Source organism: Malurus melanocephalus, unplaced genomic scaffold, assembly GCF_030028575.1.
Source record: "Malurus melanocephalus ecotype Western Australia unplaced genomic scaffold, MMel_1.1 scaffold_9, whole genome shotgun sequence".
Lineage (NCBI taxonomy): Eukaryota > Metazoa > Chordata > Aves > Passeriformes > Maluridae > Malurus > Malurus melanocephalus.
Window position 1 is genome coordinate 5,658,452 of NW_026623241.1, and position 22,083 is coordinate 5,680,534.

Below are 22,083 nucleotides of genomic sequence, written 5' to 3' on the forward strand. Positions count from 1 at the left end.
CTGTCCTTTGTCAGCATAGTACTGTAGAAGAGTTAACAATAAGCATAGAAGTGTCCTTAGGTATTTTTTGCCAAGTTTTACTTGTTTCCCCATCAGTGTAAGAGCCACTCTTTCTGATTCTTATCCCTGTGGGGACCTTCTGAGCACAAGAATAGCCATATGTCAAGGCCAGAGCTGGCCCTTAAAATCAGCCCTCTTTACKATGAGAATACCCTTCCTGAGGACAATTAAATTAATTTATGATAATTCTAAATCATTGTTTGGTAATGTAAATAAGATATATGATGAGACCTCATTTATGTAATAAGATTGTTTGTTGATTTTAATAGCCTTTGGGATGGCAACTTGAGAAAGAAAAGAACACATTGATTAAGATTTTTAGCAAATAGCATTATATAAAGATTTCTGCAGTAGAAAACAAGAACRGGGAATATTAGTTCTTAAAACAGCTCCTGCAGCTGTTATTAATCATGCAAATAATGCATAATATAAGATGGTTACATAAGATCCCTTGGTTTAAAGTTGCCCATAAAATGTGTAATTTGAATCTGAAAATGCAGCTTTCTTCTGAGGCAGTGGCAGCATTATCATCTGAGAGCTGCTGAAGACTCTTTAGCAAGGTAGGAAGGGATACGGATGATGCTTGGAGCTATCACTCCCACATTGCCTGTGGATGGTTTGTTGAAACCAATTTCCAGATTTTAGCAGAAGCTGCTCAGAGCCTGTAGCACTGGAGATCCCTTGGGGCCCCTTTTGTTTGATGCAGGTGAACAGGGGCTGGCAAGTCCAAGGCAGCTGACCTTGAACAAGGGTCATCAAATCAGCTGTTGGTAATGAAGCAGTGTAAAAATACCTAAGGCTTACTGAGAGCAATATCAAATGTAAAAAATGCATTCCTTGTATTCCCAGGCAACACATTATCAAAAAGATAAGGCAAAAATTCCTGCCTTACTATAAATAGTAGGTATACAGGTTGACAGCGATTGCCATCTTGTGTACAGTGATGTTCCTTGAAATGCACAGTACCACTTTGGCTCAGTTACAGCTGCCATAAAAATTTCAAATAATATGAGCATCTTGCATTATGTTTCTACTTTGCTCAATAAAAATGAAGTGATATTCTTTTTAATTACACTAGCAAGTAAGAAAGACAGTGTGATTGGCTTGGTAACTGTGAATATGAGTCTTGGAAGGTAAGTACCCTCTAGGGATTTGTGTTAGTAAGACTTGCCAAGTTTTGCAGGATATGGGAGGAGGGATTAATTGTTMGCTTTATTAAATCTGTTTTCTTAATATTAAGTAATTTGTTTGATATACCTTTCGGGTGCAGTAGACAGTACTGCTGTTAGTGATACTTAGTTTCTACTTCCTGATGCTATATGAATAGTATGTTAATTTTAAAAATCATTCCTGCCATCATTCACTTGATTTTTTTTTTTGGAGGGCTCATAGTGTCATATAATGAGTAGTTCATCCAGCACAGTATTATCTTCTGGGTACCTAGATTCTGTAATCAGCAYACAAGCTTGTAACTCCAGATTACTATTTTTACTTATTAAATCTATAGTATTAATGAATGCTCTTTCTCATGAGAAATGGGTTTTTTCTCTAATGATGTTATTTGCAAATGCAGGTCTATTAACCCTAGAAATAAAAGTGCACAGTCCTGGCCTGAGTCATAATAGTTTTAATTTTAAGGAGTGAGCAAGACTCTGGGGTTATGTGTCTTTATTGAGAGCATCTCAGTTGATAATATTTCATATGAGTAAAGTATCATTTTGGAAGTCTGCCATCATTGTTTTAGAAGTGGCACGCAGACAAGAATGGATGTAGTTTAATTGTAGTAAGGTTAAAGGATCCTACAGTGTATTTAGTGTTTGGCTCCAGTTTCTCTGGAGTCTAGACCTTTGAGTAGACTGACTTTTCTGTAATTAATTTCAAATTAATTTCAGGTTTTCTGAGTTTCTAATTCAGTTGMTARAACTCGATTTAGTAACCAAACCAARGCAACTGTCAGAATAAACAATACTGAAGTATTCTGAATATTAATAGCAGCACCATCCTTATCCACACCTTCTTTAGTGTTTATGATATGCAGAAGACAGTTAATTTATAATAGGGGCAGATATAAAAAGATATAATGCCTTCTGAATCAGTCTAAATTGTTAATTAAGTAGTAGAAGTCTTAAACAGAGTAACAGATCCTCATAATTTGTGTGGTCAAAACTTAAAAGGTTGGCCATGTTCATTCTTACTGGTATTTTGTACTTTGGAAACACATTGGGGATCTTCATGTTAGGAATGTTAGATGTCCTTATTTTGAAAATATGTAATTCTGAAGACAGGTTTTATGGAAACTTGCATAACTGCTTCCCTAAATTTACTGAATTACGCAGGAGTTTTTGTAAGAGATGCTCTGTGCTCTCATTTTTGATAGTACAAGCTGTGTACTCAGTATGACACACAAGACACTTGGTAGTTGTCAAAGTGGTTACTCTTTCTGGAGCAAATTAGCAAAGTGTTGAGACTTTAGTAAAATATAATACAGACTACTCCCAAGCTATGGACATATTARATATGTGTTCCTGTAAATCCATACTATTTATGGATATATAGTACTTGCTGCTGTTTATCACAGATGAGACCCTTTGTCTTGATTTGGTTTTTTACCTCTTGATAATAGTGAAATGTGACATCTTCCCTTGTAATACTGTATAATGATGTTTTAATGCTGACAGTAAATCTGTACTTAGCATAAAACTGTGAGATATGTAAGTTTTCCCATGTTTCAAGCTGCTTTGTGTGKGGGGGTTTTACTGTAAGAAAATTGTATCATTTGGTTGCATGCCACAGAATAAACTGCAACAAATTTTCCTTTGAAATCCTCTGCTTCTCAGCATTGGGAAGGAGGAAACCGCATCATCCATTTGTGTGAGAAAGCAGTTCCTTCAGGCTGAGACAGCACACAAAATTTGTTTCATAATAAAAACCTGTTAAAAATAAACTTCACAGGGAATTACTGTTGTCAACTCAAAAGCTTTCAGTTAAAATTTGTATGAGTTAGCCATGGAGAAAGGTGTTATTACTCTGTTATTATGCAGTAAAGTGCATTACTGCTGAAGACCTATATTTTGCAGGAAACTGCAATCTCTGTACAATGTGTTCTTTGTCTTACCACTGCACAGTTCAGAACACATTTGGAGATTTTTATGGTGCAGAGGTGGTGATGATTATGGTTTTTAAAATTTAACTTCAGATTAAGATRCTATTAATGCCTTAGGGGTGTCTGTACTCTTACCCACATTAAGGAATTTTTTTTTGGGTTGGCAACAGGAAGGGCCTACCTGTGCCTTATATTTGTTGATCACAGAAGGATACTGTAACTTGTCTTGATGCAAGTGTAAAAGGAACTAAGAGTATTTCAATGGCAGGAAGTAAAGGACTTAAAATTGATGTGGCTCCCATTCTTTATCTTCTTTTGTTTTGCAGTCCACTCCTTTACACCTAGCAGCTGGCTACAACAGAGTTCGGATAGTCCAGCTTCTGCTTCAGCATGGTGCAGATGTACACGCCAAGGACAAAGGGTATGTAAAATTAATTGATTTATGATCTGTTTGCAGTACTGGTTTTGTATTAGTTGAGATAAAGAATTATTTCTTTGGTTCATGTTGCAGCATGATCTCAAATAGTTGGCTAAGAATGTGATACGTGCTTCCAAAATCTGAGTGTGCTTCAGATTAATTGTGATTGCACTTGTTTAAAGTCTTCTTTTACACCTTTAATTTTTTTCCCAAACTTTGTTCTTTACTTCCATTCACAGACTACCTTTTAAAATTATGGACTAACAGGATTCTTTTTGGAAAGGAGATAAGGAGAAGGTACAAGGGCATAGTGAAAGAGCTGCATTGAAAAACCTGTCTATGATCTCATTATCCTCTTTCATATATATGGATTMATTCCAAGTAAAATCAATAATGCTTGTGCTCACAACTAGTGGTCCTCATAGATCTGTCTTCATTGATGCTCACAGCAAAAATCAAGATATAGTAGAGGCTAAAGGATTCTATTTTTGCAGTAAGGATGATAGTTACATAAGATATCAGAAAGTCAGAACAGCAGTCAGAAATCTGAAATGATATGTGCTGTGCATTGTTCTCAGCCATACATTTCTGATCTCGAAGATGATGATTTCTATGATGGCAGGATAAGAAGGCTTAGTCCTAACATTGTAGAAATTGAGTTCCTGATTAAGGGCGTGGATCTTGTATTCAGAGTCCATGTGTGTTCTGTCTCCAGCAGCAAACATGAGGTACTTCCTGTATTTTCATTTTCTGCGGAGTCCAGCCTAGTGTCAAAAGAGATTTTAAATTAACTTCTTAGCTTCTTTCTTTTTTTTCCTTTCTCTCCAAAAGAGTCCTAGGCATACTTAAACTCTCAAACTTTGACTAATTGTAGCTCTTTCATCTGTCCTTTTACCCCAATGGCTTTTTTTAAACAACATTGTTGTGAAACGCACGATGACATGCAACTCAAAAACCAAAAATACGTTCAAAAAAAACCACAAAACCGTCCCAAAACCAAAATACACCACACAAAAAAACTGCCTAAACAAAAAGCACAACAAAAGCCCCCCAACTCCCCCCAAAAAACCCACAAAAATAAACCACAAGAATCCTACAATAATGCTCATATAATACTTATTTGGGTAGATCCAGCATTATTAAGCAAGTTGAAGGTATTTTACACCTTTCCAAAATTTCAGCATCAGTTGGTAGAAAATTCCAGTGTAGATGCTATCATGAGGTTTGAAGAATTTGGTTGTAACATATGAAAAGTAGTTAAGTTGAACTTGAACTGGAGGGCTGGAGCAGGGGGGAAGGAAAACAAACAAAGAAAGGAAAACCTTTCAATACTTACTCTGCACTGAGCTTCAACACAACCCAAACATATTTAGAAACACTTAACATCCTAGTAAGCTCCCACTTTTTTTTTAGTGGCACCACACATTTAGAATCGGTATGGTGTTTTGTTTTACCTCGCTGTTTCTTACTTATACATAATTTATAAGTAAATAGGCTATAAATAACTGACAGTTTTAATTTAAGGAGCTAAATTAGGCTACATTGATTTTATAGAACTCTTAGGTTCTCTTCAATGGAGTCAATTCAGAGAAAGTGCTTAGGAACTGTGCTGCGTTTTCAAAATGGTCACCACTTCCAATTACTCCCAAAGAGAAGCTCAGCCAAGGAAGCTCTTTCGCAACTGTTCTTTTCTTTCCCCTACAGCTGTTGTGCTGGGAAGAGGGGAGGGGATCCTGCAGCAGTGGCCAGGTGCATTGCTGCAGTGATTGTATTTGCTAACAGGCCTTGAAGCCCTCAGTCCTTGGAGAAGAACATCATTTTGGAAGGCAGCGGGTTTTTTGCATGCTCTGTGGCATGGATAGTCTCTCTCTGTCTCACACATGCACCCATAAGTTGTAATAAAGAAAAGTAATGATGGAAAAAACTGAGAAATTCTCCCCTAATTTCCCTCTCCTGTGCTGCTTCTGAGAGCATCCGCCTTAAAATAAGATTTGCTTAATTRCAGTCTCCTACTTGCTGTCTTAATGCTCTCTGAGTTGATTTTGCAGTTCTGGGAATTACTCCCTGTATTTTTCATAGGTGCTGGGGGTTAATGATGGTTTTCAATGCATTTTATGTACTGCTTTGTTGAGCCCTAACTAGCCTGTCTTGCTTGGCTTGAATTAAACTAATTTTGTCCTCTGTAATAATTACCCATTTTGCATCTCCTTTTCAATGCGTGTTTTTTTTATTACATCTTGTGCCTGTGACAAAATCCCTTTTATTTACTTTGCTAGTGTCATTTTAAAGTCCAGCCTGCAGTAATATCACTGTACAAAATTACCAGGACTCTCTTAAAAGTATCTTGAACAGTTAAATAGGTTGTGCTGTAAAAAATGGAGGAAAATCAGGTCATTGCACAGTCTGGAGCAGCAATTTAAGTCTGCTTTCTGTGAATATTTGTACATCTTCATAATATACCCAGGAGTTATGTTGGTGTTATCTGGGGAGTTTTGCCTTTCATGTAGCATTTTAAACAGGAGTTCCTATTTAGGCAGAAGCTGAACACTRTTGAGGAAATTGAATGTGGAATGGGACTTTCCCCCCTCTTTAATAGCTTCAAGAAAGATCATGTCAAAGTCAGTTAATGCTAATCTTAATGGTAGATTAAACATCTGTGGCCTGTTACAGCAAAAAAAAAAAAAAAAAAAAAAAAAACCACAACAAAAAGAAGCCCCCAAAAACCAAGCTACAAAACCCCACATTTTAATGCCACTCTTAAATAATATGTTGTTTGGGGAAGTCACATTTTCCCATTAGTTTGTAAATCCTAATTTTTATATACTTAACTATTTAAATATGTCAACTTTAATTTGATCTTTTTATCTCAGTAGGGAGAAAATTGTTTCTCYTTTAAAAATGCTGCTTAAATATATTTGTCATTTGCTTTCTTYCATGCAGTGGTCTTGTGCCTCTTCATAATGCATGTTCTTATGGACACTACGAGGTTACAGAGCTGCTGCTTAAGGTAAGCAGAGGGATGGAAAGTAATTACTGTTAATTTAGAAGCCTTAGATGAGATATAAACTGTTTAAATCGGAGTTGAAAAGCAAGGGGTTTTTTTCTCCTAGTAACAGGTTTAAAACAGGYTGTTTTCATTTCAGAAGCCTGCAACTTTAGACCTTTGTTGGAACAGTAAATGTGTTTTTTCCCCCACTAAATTTCTTTGGACTGATAGTAGAGTTTAATTTGAATCTTTCTGTTCAAAAATTAGCTCACACAGAAATTACATTTATTTTTGAGGAGCCAGCAATATTTTTGTGTATACTGGTATTTTAAGTTAATTTCTTTGTGTATATGTTCATATACGAGTGATTTGAACTGGTTTTTTGGTTCTTTTTTTTTTTTTTAATTTGTAAGCTTTTATGTTGTTGAAAATGATTTCTTACTAACCCAAGGTTTTTTTTTGCTGTGCTAGCATGGTGCCTGTGTGAATGCTATGGATCTCTGGCAATTCACCCCACTGCACGAGGCTGCTTCCAAGAATCGCGTGGAGGTCTGCTCCCTCCTGCTGAGCCACGGCGCTGATCCCACCTTGGTCAACTGCCACGGCAAGAGCGCGGTTGACATGGCTCCAACGCCTGAGCTCAGGGAGAGACTGACCTGTAAGTGTTTCCAGACTGAAAACATTTGGTGGGTRTGAAGGGATGCTTTCCTTCCAGGCCACCTTCCTTGAGCTTCAGAAATGGCTGCAGCTGTGCCGYGCGCTTTGAGGGGCGCAGGTACCTCTGATACATCGTTTGTGATATTGCCTGATTTTCTGAAGTTTACAATTATTAAGGTACTGCTGAATTAGTGGCTTTGAGGGTTTTAAATCCATTTCAGTCACACAGGAGCCTCCATATTGAGTCTGTATTGCATTTAGAAACTTACAGAATATASGTAGCTTTGGTGTGCAGCCTTGAAGATGGAAATTCCATCACCTTCTTTTGTAGTCTTTGCAATGCTTATGCTGTTTACAAACCCATATTTCAACTCTAATTTTAATTTGTATGTCTTTGCTTTCCCTCTCTGGGGTTTTGTTTTCTCAGTCTTACAAAATGTAAAAGATAATTAAATGAGACACATATGGAAACAGAGCATATGAAGTTACAGAAAACTTCTCAAGAATTAGATTCTCAATTATAAATAAGTTTTTGGTTTTGTCTCTCACCTTCTCAGTAKAGGAGAAGCCCCCCAGACACTAATAGCGTGATCCTGTACTACTCACAATTACAGCKAGTCAGGTTTTGGTCTGTCAGTATTCTTTGCAGGGGAAGATGATGAATSATGTGCAATAGAAAACTTTGGTCTAGAAGTAAAGAGTATTAGCCTTAGTATCTTTTAGGTACTTCTCTGCTCTGAGTTCTGGGCTAAAGCTTTTGGCTCTGAACAAGGTTCATCTAGCATTTATTTAAATTAACAAGCAAAAGAAAAAATCAAYTTAAACTTTGGTTTATTTCTGTATTTAGAGTTCCTCAAGAGAAGTGACGGAAGATTCTTGTCCATTAACATCCACTGAAATTTGTAAACAAATAACAAGGGTTATGTCAAATCTGACACTATCTTGATGGGATAGCTTGTATTTGCATCCTAAAATATCWTGTTTATTATGTTCTTGAGTTGTTTGGTCTTCTATTATGCGAATAAAGTTACATTATATTTGTTATTTCAACATTTATTTGCACTTGTGCTTTGAGTAATGCTTTGCTTACAAAGGATTTTGAACCAGTCATTAAAACACAGGTGGGTGAAGAAAGTCCGTCTTTAACAAGCTTAGGATTTCAAGCTTGCTTATGAAAGAAAAATATTTGTATTTTTACTGAAATTGAGATGTGTTTTCCTAGTTCCCTGGTCAGATGTAATTCTTGCTAAACTACCTTTCATCTGTACGTTTTAAGAGAAACACTTCTTTTCAAATTCAGAGTTATTTAAAACTACAGTGAACTAGTTGCTGAGGTAAACAAGATCTGGAAATAACAAAATTAGTTTTCTATACTTGCAAAGATATACCTGCCGTCAAATCTTGTTTCATCTTTGTAGCAGACTGACTTCAAATGCTTATCTAGTTAGCTTTYTTTAAGATCAATAGTTAAATATTTTATAGTAGAGTTTTATATATGTATTATTATTGGTTGTGTTTCTATTGTTATTATTTATAATTTTGTAGAAATTATATATATACTCAGACTTTACGGTGAATTACTTGTCATTGCAAATATGGTAAGGCTTTTGACAAGCAGCTGTWATGCTTTGTTTTCTTCAGAATGTCTCATAGCATTGTACTCATTTGAACACAGACAAGGGTAATGCAGAGGTTACATATGCATTTAATGTCAGCTGAGTGGAGGATAAAAGGGGGAAAAGTTACCAGAATTTTACTCAAGGAATCACTTCTCCTCTCCTTTAGCATGTCCCTTTGGTTTCAGCCAAGTGTCTTTCATGTTCTGTGTCCCAGGTCAGCTGCCACCCGAAGACATGCCAAAGCACTCCTCTTTCCTCTTGATTGAGTATAGCTGTCTCTCTGCAATAACATTTATAAATGTGACATCTTGCTGAATATTAAATGTGTCTTTTTCCTCTAACAGATGAATTCAAAGGACACTCTCTACTGCAAGCAGCCAGAGAGGCAGACCTAGCCAAAGTGAAAAAGACACTCGCTTTGGAGATCATTAATTTTAAGCAGCCACAGTCGCATGAGACTGCACTGGTGAGATTATACAGTCAATCCATTTGCTTTATGATAAATGTGCTGCCAGCCTGGAGTCAAGGAGTTTTACTTCTACACTATGAAAATACATTCATCATCTGAGATGTAGAATTTGCCATTGAACACTTTCTATACTAAAATAAAATTGCCATTATAGAAAAAAACACCATATAATTTATTTTATCACTTTTCCCCTTCCTTTTGGTAGAGTAAAGAAACTCTGCAGCCACACCTTTTCATTTTTCCCTTCTCTTGTATTTGTTCCCATAAACCTTTTCTTTTATTGGTTGGTTGCTGTGGTTGATTATRGGGTTAAATTTTATTTCTGTAGCCCAGTGTTTCCTTCATGTTTTATGTGGGCAAATTTAGATTACAAATTTTCTTCATAAGGTATGTAAAATTGTGGTGAAAATAGCTGTATATCACAGGTCTTACAGTTTTGGAATAATAGTGACAATACCACATYAGCTATAGAAACAGGGTTCTTTGAGACTTTAGTGGCATTATCCTGCTCTTATTTCATTGTTTGAAGAAGCAGTGGAAGCAAAGAACACAGCCAGTGTCCCTGATGCACGGAAGACTTTGAAGCTGAGACTGGTGATATTATTAAAACCACTAAGGTTATGATATTTACTTCCAATGGAACTTTTTTYTTTTGCAGTGATAGGTCTCAGCTGCAGGCATACAGCTGCATATTTAGTTTTAGAAACATTGTGATCTGAACATTGCATGTTGGGTACCAATCATCCATATGCTCTGTTTCCGCCGTGGAGGACTCAGCATCCTAGCCTGAAGTTAGAGGCAAGATAGAGAACAGAGATTTGCAGGCTGAATGTGAAGACAGTATGAAATCTGGGATGGTGTTATTCTTTTATTTCTGAGTGTGTCAGCTGCTGCTATGTGGCATCTCTTTATCTGGATAATGATCACTTCATAGTCCTGCGATGTTCTTTGCTCTTTTCCTCCTGCTGATTCTGCAGGGGTAGCTGGGCCAAGTGGGATATTTTAGCTCTATTGATGTATTTGGTTCACTGTTCACAATGTGCTTGACTGTTATTTTTCAGTTTTTGGCTGACATACTTGTGATTTCCAAGTTGTCTCCAGTCCAAGAGGAAGGACTTAGCTTCCAGGATCAGATGAGGTTATATGTGACCTAACTGAGCTATTCCTGCRTGATATCATTTACCACGGGCTACTGGGGTCTCTGCTCTATTAGCCAAAAGGCCAAAGCAAGCACTGGGCTTAGGTTTCAGTGTTGCTTTGAAGTTTGGCAGTATTTCAGCATTTGTGTGTTTTAGGGTTTGTTTGTCATATTGGCAGGAAATATATACAGGATATTATCTGCAAAGCCTTAAAAATGCTGCCACCCTTCAGAGCAGAAGTTGATCTTAATGTTTATTTACAAAGCTTGCCTTTGCAAAATTTGGATGTGCCCAGCTGAGTAGCAGCAGTGTGAAAGCTTGAGTGAAAGTTACTTCATGATGAAGGCTGAAATTGGGCAAAAGATGGTTGTTGGTACTGGTGCTGCCTGTTAGTAGTGGGTTTGGGGTCTGTCTGAKTGTAAAGGCTATTTTGCTATTGGGAAGTTGGAGAACTCTTCCATGAGATCATCTGCCTTTTATGGCTTACTGTTTTAAAATGTGGGTAAGAATATAAACAGAAATATCCAATAGTTTCTCCTGTTTCTCATAGTCTGCTATTTTGAGGTATCCAAACATGAAACAAGCATTTCTGGACTGATTTTAAAGCCAGGTGTTCAACCTTATCTGGAACCATGCTGGTAATTCCAGGATTCAGAAATGCATTTGATAGGCCCACTGTTGATAAACCAACAGATGCCAGCCACTTTTAGGAGAGCAGTTACATCTGGTAGAGCTGTGTGGTCCCACAAGGACAGGCAGGAGTATTGAAAAGCTCTGTGTGAAGGGTGTTACTTTCTCATAGCATGGAAAAAACATACTCTAAGAGAAATGCATTGCCTGTTTGCCCATTACATAATCTGTACCTTGGTGCATATCACAAATGCCATGAACAAGGTCTGTACACACTGGAGCAGAAGAAGAAACAAGGCAACATTCAAGTCCTGTCAGTCTGAGAACTGCAGCAGAATCCTACYGGACCCCTTTGGAGACCCTCTGTAGAAACTCTTTGTCTTCCCCWCCTTTGTGCATTATGTGTTAGCTTTGTCCTGATAGCTGCTTTAYATAGTTGGGACCATGCTGCTTTTTGCCTATGTGACAAATAGCTTTAAAATGAATTTTKTTTTGCTGAGTTGAATAATTTAGCATTGATTACTAACCTGTATTTTGTTCACCATGATGAATTTTGTTGGCAAATTTTGTAGTCTGATTTTAGCAGAATTATTAAGAGATGAAGTAATGTGTCCTTAAAGTTCTTTATCATCTGTGTAGTTAAAATATTATTTATGTTTACTTTTTTTGCAGCATTGTGCTGTGGCTGCTGTGCACCCCAAGAGGAAACAAGTTACAGAGCTGTTRCTCAGGAAAGGAGCAAATGTAAACGAGAAAAACAAAGAGTAGGTTTCTGAAATGTTTGGATTTTCCAAAGGCCTCTGTCATACTRGGAATGTAAAACTAATATATTGCTTTTTTTTCACCCCTCTAGTTTCATGACACCTTTACATGTTGCAGCTGAAAAAGCTCATAATGATGTCATGGAAGTTCTGCATAAACATGGAGCAAAGGTAAATATATTTACATGTATTTTATTTAAARCAAAAGGCAAGAAGAAGGGTTATGTTGGTTAAATACCATGTAAGTTTTTATGATAGTTACTGCTTTTTTCTGTATGCCTTGTTCTTGTTGTGTTAATCTTGAAGTGTGTTTATCTGAAATAATGACAGGATCTTCAGGACTCCTATTTGAAAATTACTTCTCTCCAAGTAGCTGAATACAGRCTTTACTCGTTTTTAATGAATCTTGCTGCTAATTTCTAATAAATGTGGTTATCAACAACCTCGTGTTGCTTTATCTTGTTGGCTTGAAAATACCCAGTGCCTGAGGGTACTGACACTGAGTTTAGTATTCTCATGCTGAGTATCCCTTAGCCCTTGCTTGCTTCCTACTCTMTTAGTCAGATTGTTTTGCTGTGCCCTTTAGCTGTTTGTAGGTGCTGACCTAAGTGATTTGTGAGTTAATGGTGAAGCTTGCTTAGAAATACATTGTTCAGCAARTTATTAAAGGCAGAGGAAAGCACTACTAAATTTATTTAGAATGTGGTTTAACCATCTTTCAGAGGTGTTTCTGAATTACCTTTCTACAAGTTTTAGCAGTAAACCTAACATTCGTGCTAATTATATATGTCACTATGTAATTTTCTCAGAAACTCTTTTTSATGGGTACTTCTTTTCATTGATTAAAATATAAAAGGTCTCCTTATTTTTGCTTTGAATGGAGCTCAGATTACTCTTTTTGAGTCTTCTTAATTCAGGGAGCTTGGAATGAGGAACTCATTGTTCTGAATTATTACCTGCCATATTATGTTATTGCCTGTAATAACAATCTAGTGTCACTTGCCATGATAGGAGGTATAAGCAATGTAGTTGCATAGTTTTTTATTTTGAAACTATGARTTTTAATTTATAAGCCTATATGAGAGCTCGCTGCCATGATTCACTTCCATAGTACTTCAATGTCATCATAAAATATCTTAACAACAATACCATAGCAGAGTTTATCGCATTCGAGGATCCTAATACCCTGGTGACTGCCAAGTTTTTCCGATGTGGGAAAGAAAGGCTAAAGTTCTTGATTGGTGGTCATTAAAACTATTCATTATTATTTTCCCAGATTCACTCTTAGTAGCATACCTATGCACTGAAAGATAAAAACATTCATTTTGCTATGGGCATGAATACCTCATGTCTTTATGGGTCTGATTTTGCACAGGAATTCAGTACTGATGGTATTTGGTTAGGCACTGAACTGGGTATGCTGGAGTTTCAAATGTACTGATACCRAAGTACTACCTCCTTTGAAACACAAGGAGCTTCTGTGTGCTGCTAGGTATTTAAATTAGTGCTCCCTTGAAAATCTAGCTCAGTTGTTGTCAGGTTAAGAGTAAGCTGAAAGATGACATCCTTACTAGAATGGATCCATTTTGTTTTTCTCAGTAGCACATTCTGATATYACCTTATAATTCTTCTATATCCTGAAACAGGGCTTCCTAAATCATGATTTGTGAGTCACTTGAGGACTGACTAATGGTGATGAGTGGTCCCAGTTATCTACRGAATTATGCTGGGTTGTGTGTTCTGTTGCTTACTCTGTTGGCAGTATGTAAATAGAGATGCATGGTGATCATTAAACCTCATTCTTCATTCATATCCTATATCCTATGTTATTCTGAAGATAGGCCATTCACATTTATGATCTAGCAGAGCACTTAAGTACATGGCAGGAGACCAATCAAAGTTAATATTAAATATGTATTTCCATACTGCAATGGATCAGTGTCCAAAGTTTCTTAGCTGTAAAATAGTAAATAATGTAACCATAATTTTTAATGAGAGGTAGATCATTAAGGCTTYATGAGGCACTTTGAAGTTCCCAGATGGGATATGCTCGAGAGTATTCATTAGTTAACTAAGCATATTTAATCACTCTAAAATGTTTGTCTTGCTTATATATTATCATTTGACCTCTTGCTCATGCTTTTACTGTAGGCTTTCGGTTCATCAGATACTCTTGACATTGATATGTCTTTGTTTCTGATTGCTGGGACATGGCACCTTTCATCCCYGAAGCATGAGACATGTTTTGATTTTTCTTTTGTTGTGTTTTTGGAAGTATTTCCCTTCGTGTTTTCTCTTTTTGTGTCTTGAATTTTAGTTACTTGATAAGATGTGATCAGATGTCCTGGTAGCTCTTTGATCGTGTCTGATTGTATTTTTTCAAGAGAGGGTGAGCTGGTGAATCCAGTCCCCTTGCAATAGCAGCCTCACAGTGAGGATCCATTTGCTCTTTAAACTGCACAGTCCTGTGTTTTAAATACCTCTCTTCCTATTTGATGCTTCCTTCWGGGAGGTAGTTGCAGTGAACTGATTCTTCTTAGCCTTTGTTTTGSTAGACTAAAACACTTAGTCTTCCCTCATAAGGGAATATTGTGTTTTCCTGTTTGTCCTTATAACCCCTTTTCTTTACTAGCACYAGAGGAAATCTTGGGAGTTCAGGCAACAAGAGCAGAATTCATTTCCCCACTGCCTTCCATGATGCCACTTCCATATCTCTTTTGAAAGTACCTGACTCATGCATACTGGAATCAAATTTGCCTTTTTAATGGACATAAGACAGTAGTACTTATATCCTTCCTGTAATTTTGTAGTGCACAGAGAGTCCTGATATATTTTTTTTGCTAGTATTTTRTATTTGTGCTTGTCAGCACAATTCTCCTGTGCTACGGTCATTAATGCAAATAGTAAAACAAAATTATCCATAAGGTCACCAAGCAGCCTTCCCATTTRAAATAGAGGGGTTTTCAACCAATCTCTATTTTTTCAATATAAAATAAAAATTTTCCAATGTGTTATAAAATGCTTACTGAAGTGTACATGGATGACACCTCCTACCATGTATGTTTTTTTTTACTTTGCAGCCATTTCTTTTGTCRAAGTAGAGGTACTGTAAAAGTCAGTTTTAATCTCCCTTCTGGAAACCACTACTGACTACTGAGGGAGTAACAATTTGAAAAAGATGTGTAATTAGGTCTTCAAAGAAAGTAGAACTTTCTTCTTCTGAAATTCCATGACAAAAGGCAGACAGCTGATACACGAAATAACCAGYAATAATAGCTTTAGGAGACAAAGTAATATGAAGTTCTGTAGATTGAAAATTATTATTGTTTTAGCAGTAGATAGGAAATCCTGTTTTCATGAAGAGCAACTGTGTCAGACAACAAAAGTGAGCTACAGTGAAGTATGTATGTGTAGCATATCTTATTCTGTGAGAAGGGCTAAAGCATGATAAAGACTGCTTTAGGGAATTTGGGATGAGCAAGAGATAGTTTGTGGTCTTGGAGCTGGATTTAATTATCCTTAATGTTATCWCTGTTTGCTATTTGAACTCCATTTGATGATAATAAACAGTGAAGGACTGTTTGAATAACATGTAGCTTGATCAAGACTTATTTTACAGAAAGAACATCTAAGAACTTRKATCTYTTCTCTGTGGTGATCAGTGACAGGACCTGAGGGAATGGCCTGAAGCTGAKTCAGGGGAGTTTAGGCTGGATATTCRGAAAAYGTTCTTCACTCAGAGGGTTGGTTGGGCAGTAGAACAGGCTCCCCAGGGGAGTGGTCACAGCACYGAGTTCAAGAAGCTTTTGGACAATGCTCTCAGGCCCACAGTGGGATTTTTGAGATGTCCTGTGTAGAGGCAGGTCCCATYGATGATCCTGATGGGTCTCTTCCAATTCAGCATCWTCTGTGATTCTGTGATTTGTGTTGGCAAGAATTAACCTATTRGTAAGCAATTAACCACAAATCGCTTATTTTGATGTGTCTTGCTGGCCCTTAGTGACAGCATAGACTGGGTTCCTRATTTGACCTGTGAAGATGTCCTCAGTGCACATCACTTGCACATCAGTTTGTTATATCTAAGCATCACGCATTCCATGGAAAATATTTTCACTAGCTTGGTACTTGAGTTTGCAGAAGTTGACTGTCATTTTAAAGAATAGGTGAGARACCTTTGGGATTTCTTAGAATTTTCTTCAAGAATGTTCATAAGTATTTGTGGTTTTAAATGCCAATTTTACATGTTTGCCTGCACTACAGTATGAGACAGCATTTCACACCACTGCTTATTTGATGTTGAATATGAAGTACCATATGAAAAGTAAAAGCAGAGCATCTTCAAAGAATCCTCAAGCATAAACACTTTTTATTAGACCCATGATCAAATCTTCAAATGCCATGATTTTATCTTTGAAGATGATCAAAATTTTTAGCTTAAAAAATACTTCARTGGTGGTGAACTAGTGAAAATGTGATTTTCATCCTGTTTTGTTGTATTTCTAGGTTAGTATTTCATAGATTAAGCCCTTGTCCGAATTTACAGATACATGGGAAATTAATGTGTTCAGAAAGATACTCAGCTTTCTAGTAGTGCCAAAGTAAAAGATCAGAGTATTTTTGGAACTGGAAGAATTGTTGGAAAGGAAGACCTGCAAGCATGGAAGTTCACTTGTGTTTTGGGCAAGTGTAGAGATGTCATGAATGCTCTTTAATTGTGATATGCCTCTAAAGGATACATATTCTTCTGCAAGAGAAAACGAGCCTTTATAAGGTCATGTCAGAGAAACAGTGTCCCTATTTGTGATGGTAGCAGAAATTATTTCATTCTGCTCTGCTGGGAGGATCTTGCTTGATGCATCTTTGCATAATGCAATTTCTGTGCATTGGAGTAGCATGTTGCCAGCTTTTCATGATCATGGATTTGCAAATGCTCACCGTCCATCTAGACCCACACAACAAACTGAAATGTCTTTGAATAACCTTGTTTTATAGCACATTCCCTTCTAATATTTCAAGTAGACATATGACTTTCTCAGGAAACAGTAAGAATTGAAAAATTAAATTGCCTATTAGAAATGCAGCAGATACTAGACTATGATGGTTAACTACATAAAGAKCTGTGTGATCTATTGTGATTGAGTGGTTCAACTTTTCTCACTGCTTAGACAGCCAAACATCCTGATGTTAAGCTTTTATGCAGAAGGGTAATTGTGGAACATCTGTGGATCATATAGGAGCTTTCAGAATGAAATTGACCCTTTTGTGTGCTTTTTCCTGCTGATCGAGCGTGGAGTTGTCACCAGTGCTTCTTCACTCCTATCCTATTTATTGTTAGACAACAAGGCACAAGACTGCAAGTTTGTCTTCAGAATTAATGCAGAAGGAGAGCAGTTAGAGCACTTACATAGCAGGGAAGGATACTGTGATACTGGAACTGCTGGCAGAGCACAAGTTTCGTGTGTGGTTTTTAAAATGTACATCTTTTAAAAAGATTTCACAGAGGAAATTGCAGTGCGTGGAAGCTGTTGTTTTTTGTGCTGCTGTATGTAGTGTGTCAGTGAGTAGGAGGATATTTAGGGCACTTGATCTTGAYAGAAAACTTGATATGATTATGAAGTCTTGCAAAAAATGTTTCCTGAACAGATCTGAGCTGTTGAGCTGCCACAAGTGTATGGCATCCAAGGGAATATTGCTGTAACTGTGTACRCTGCTCCAGGAGAGCAGCAGTGGGGGAAGGCATAATCTCAGTAGTGTCTGATGATACATGAACATTTCCATTTCTCTACAGTGCCCATTCAGGTTGGGGAAAAGGAAATTAATGGAGTGACAGGAAAGAACAGAAGCAAGATGGCATTGGGAAATACTGTATATAGGACAGTATCTATCTTTGAAAACCCTTACTTCCAATTTTTTTTCAATTGATAACTGCTTTTATGCTGCATTTTTATATTCTGCTTTTATGTTGTATTTTGAGCAGTGGAATGACTGCTTTCATGCTAAAAGGTGAAGAAACTGGATCCAGAGCCAGTGTTCTGTGGAATAAAAGCTGTCAAAGTTGTAATTTTTAACTCCTTGCAGAAAACTTKCCTGTAAGATAATTCAGAGCTACAGCCTTCTAATTTCAGCCTTCTTATAAARGGGTCCAAATGAATATTTATCTTTTTTTATAAGTGCAGCTGGAACAATCTGCCTTCTCAGTGCACCAGTAASGCAGTACAACCTGGATATTTCAAATTTTGTCAAACAGAGTTTAAACTTTAGCTTTGAATTTGAAAGTACATATATTTTTAGACCTGGTCTTGAACCCAGGCATGGTTTTTGTAAGACTTTAATCTATTTTTTACTTCAATTTGTAGTGATTTTAATTTAGAAGTAAATCCTGTTGCTTTCAGATGTAGTTTATTTTAATTTAGAAGTAAATCCTGTTGCTTTCAGCCTTAGTGGAGTACATTCTTTGATTGGTTTTAGAGAAGTTGTGCATTATTGATAAGAGAAGATCTGCCCCAAAGGGGCATAGTCTCAATGGCATTGYTCTGCAAAGCCTAATTCTGCTCCAGAGGGAAAGAGCAGCTGCATTTGGTTCATCCATCCCTCTGTCAGCTGCAACCCTGTTTGTCTCAGAAGTAAGCAGGTATTTCTTCAAATGGCTGATGTTCTTCTGCCAGAAGAATTGATTGTTGGGAAAGATAATGATTGGATGTAAAAGGAGATCTGGATAAGACATATGAGATGATGGCTCTGATGACTCTGAGAGTGTTCTTTTCAAATGAATATTAATATTTTTTCCAGGGACATAGTATCAGATTGTGCACAATGAATGCCTTGCTGCTATTGCTTCTACAATTTGTCCAATACGGGCGTGTTTAACACAGGAATTCAGTGTTAAAGAGTACATTACTTAGGATTTTCTTTACTGGATGAGCAGAGTGTTATCAGCTAATTCCAGAATCCAAAAATTTAATTTTATTCTGCCTTCACCATCCCTAAACGTGTGTAGCCCCAGACTTCTGCCTACCTCTGTGCCCATATCAGTGGTGAAAAGTATCTGGTGTCCTGAAACAGATGATCATCATCTGAACAAAATGATGGATTTGGGACATTCAGCAGCTAATTAGTATTTACGATAGCAGTAAGTTTTTTATTTGAAACAAAAATTTTAGGGCAATCCCATTAGAGCTGCATGAGCTGAGCACAGTTAGAAGAAAGCAGACCTATTCTCCTGTCCGTCTTGCTGCAAGAGAGGTTTGTGATCTGAGAAATTCCTGCTTTATCAGTCTGTAAAATAATTTTAGACAATATCAAATCATACCCTTTATTTATGTGGTTGTTCTTTCCCTTGGCTTGAGATTGCAGTATTGCAGGTATTTTACTTAATTTTTTTACGTTATCTGTTAGTAGATCTTTGCATAGTTAATTTCATGTAGTTAAATTTCATGTAGTTATAGAATATGTATCTTAACCAAAATGCTTTTCTGCTAGTTTTCATGGAAAGCTAGTAGGGTTTGCATGCAGCATTTTACRTGAGAAATAGCAAGCAAAACCTTTGTTTGCTGCCACCACAAAGATTCTGAGAAGGCAAAAAGGTGGCTTTTTTACAGTAACAAAGTTTATTAKGCATGCAGTTCACAGGCTGCAATCTGTAGGCTTGGGAACAGATAACAGGTTCTGAGTTACTTGCAGAAAATATAGAGTAGTTCTGTGTGTCATAAAGTGGTAAAAAAGCTGTTGGGCATTTGCATTTAAATTTGTCATGAATTGCTGCTAGGTAAGAGTATCTTCTTGAAAGGTTATTTTCATGGGGGAGTTTTTCTGCTTTTTAAAGCTCTCCATTCTTCTCTTCCTTTCTTCAATAGTGCACTGGGGGAGATGCTTCTAGTTATTTAGGTACWCTGTTAGATCTTTACAGGCAGATATGTTTCCATTATATCATCCTCTTTGAAAATGATACTCCATTTTGCCTGTTTATACAGCATTGTATTGAGAAGAATTATATCCAGATATACTTAACACTTCGGTAAAGGCACAAAAAGGGAAGAGGAAATGTTTGTATTCAACTTTTTCCCACCCCCAATTCTTTYCATATAATTCCTAATTTGGCATCTTTTTTGCATTAATTCTTGATAGTGGGTAATGTTGAGTTATTCTCCTTCTGACAATGACAGATGGTAATTTCCTTAAAGCTGTAAGATCTTTGAACTGTTTGGTAACAATTGACGTCAAGTTACCTCTTTCTCCTTCTCTGTGATAGTTTTGCTTTTCTTGCACAAGGTTGGTCTTTATCAGATTTGTCAAAAGTTTGATCACTATTTAAAGTATGGTTTTGGRGATCCTATGTTGTCTGCTAGCCACACAAACAAATAACCTGTGTTGCTAAAAGACAGGAGAACATCTGTGGTAAATTGTTTTTCCTTTGGAGTGTATGCATGTTTTGTCATTTGTTTTTTTTTAATTGCAGTGCAGTAGAATTGATCGATAAATTTGTATGCCAGAAAATTCTTCCTTTTGCTCTTCTTATTAAGGASAGGGACAGGTGCAGCCTTTTAATTGCAACAGTATTTGATTTTACATTGCTGCTYCTTTTTCAGATGAATGCGCTGGACACACTTGGGCAGACAGCGTTGCACAGGGCTGCRTTAGCAGGGCACTTGCAGACCTGCCGGCTGCTGCTGAGTTACGGCTCCGATCCCTCCATCATCTCYTTGCAAGGCTTCACAGCAGCACAGATGGGAAATGAAGCAGTGCAACAGATTTTAAGTGGTGGGTAAAAAGAAAGGCTTGTGTATTTGAACTTCAGCTTCTCCCTTTACAGCTTTGAATCTTACTTCTTCTTYAATGAAAGAGACTTGCAGTGGTTTTCTCATCTCTGTCATCAAGGGCACACAACTACAGTACATATTGGATATGTCAGAAAATAAATAAATAGCTCTGCTCAGTTCAGTGGTTTTGTGCTAATTGGGAAGAAAATAACTACCTTGTGGATTTAGAACATGCTGCTGTACAAGGAGATTTTAGGAAGGCACATATAGGGAATTTTGGGATTCTTTTGGTAACAAATTCCAAGGCAACTGGAATATTGCTGATYTTGTAAGAAACCTTTTTCCCTGCATCAGGCGCCCTACCCTGTTAGGTGCTCCATACTTTAGCAGTCACAAGCAGAGTGTTGCTGGCAGAAAAACACTGATAGTTGCTAAACTGTTTGAATTTTTAACTTCAAATCTCTCACTTGTCCGCCAGAGAAGGATTTTGTYGTGAAAGTGCTCTGGATACTACTTAGATGACAATTTGTTTATATCTTGCATTAAAAAGGTGAATAGATGTTTGAAGAGGGTGCCACTATTTTTCATGTAAACACTTAACAGTTTACTTTCTCTCACCCATGTAACATTTGAATTTTTGCAAGTACAGAGAAGAATAATTGCATCAGTACGTACTACAGAGCAAGTAACTCACTGAGTTGTGTAGGTAGTCAAACAAAGGCAGATATCCAGATAGACGAGAAGGTCCATGGCAGGTAGAAACTCAATTTCCTTCAGTGTTTTCAACAATATTGCCTTAAAACAGGACAAAAATAAGAAAAAAGCATTTTACAGCAGTGCAAGGAAGGACTGTTTTGAAGTGTACTCACTCCTGAGATGTAGCTGGTTGTGCAGGTAGCATTACTTGTTAAAATGTGCACATGAATGTATGTATCTGGACTGAGAAAAAAGAATGTTGTCAGAATAATGTCAGCTATGGAGTCAAAATCTGACTGGTTTGCTCTAAAACTAAGGCCCCTTATTCAGCCATTTTGGCAATATGARCTTGAATATTACAACCCCAGCTGCGTTTGCTCAAGTAACACCAGACCAACTGCAGCCCCCCAAGTTTGGAAAATATGTTGAACACAAATTATTATAACTTAATTATCCTAAGTAATCCCAAACCATCTTTTTCCACATGCAGAAAGCACACCTGTGCGCACATCRGATGTGGATTATCGGTTATTAGAAGCATCCAAAGCTGGAGACTTGGAAACTGTGAAGGTAGGTTTGAGCAGTTCATGTGAATTTTCCACTTTGCATTGCTGTTCAAGACTTGGGGAAGCCTCTGCTGCATGAGTTGTAGAAGCAATGCCCAACTGATGGTAAATCATAAAAAATCAGAAGGCATGGATCTTTCTATTTCTTCTTCTATACAGTAGTTCATTAAGATGTACTGAGGTGTGTTTCTCTTGAGTTTCCGCTCGTTTATTCTGCCAGTCC

General features: G+C 37.1%; 1 protein-coding gene across 1 annotated transcript in view; it reads left to right on the forward strand.

Annotated features, from left to right (window-relative positions):
- The window catches only part of TNKS (tankyrase), a 130,159-nt gene that overhangs the window by 84,675 nt on the left and 23,401 nt on the right, over nt 1-22,083 (forward strand). Inside the window, exons 7-14 of the mRNA XM_057375332.1 lie at nt 3,490-3,584; nt 6,522-6,588; nt 7,039-7,225; nt 9,188-9,309; nt 11,754-11,845; nt 11,935-12,013; nt 20,428-20,599; nt 21,785-21,864. Coding sequence (XP_057231315.1) covers nt 3,490-3,584; nt 6,522-6,588; nt 7,039-7,225; nt 9,188-9,309; nt 11,754-11,845; nt 11,935-12,013; nt 20,428-20,599; nt 21,785-21,864 — 894 coding nt within the window. The remainder of the gene's footprint in view (nt 1-3,489; nt 3,585-6,521; nt 6,589-7,038; nt 7,226-9,187; nt 9,310-11,753; nt 11,846-11,934; nt 12,014-20,427; nt 20,600-21,784; nt 21,865-22,083) is intronic.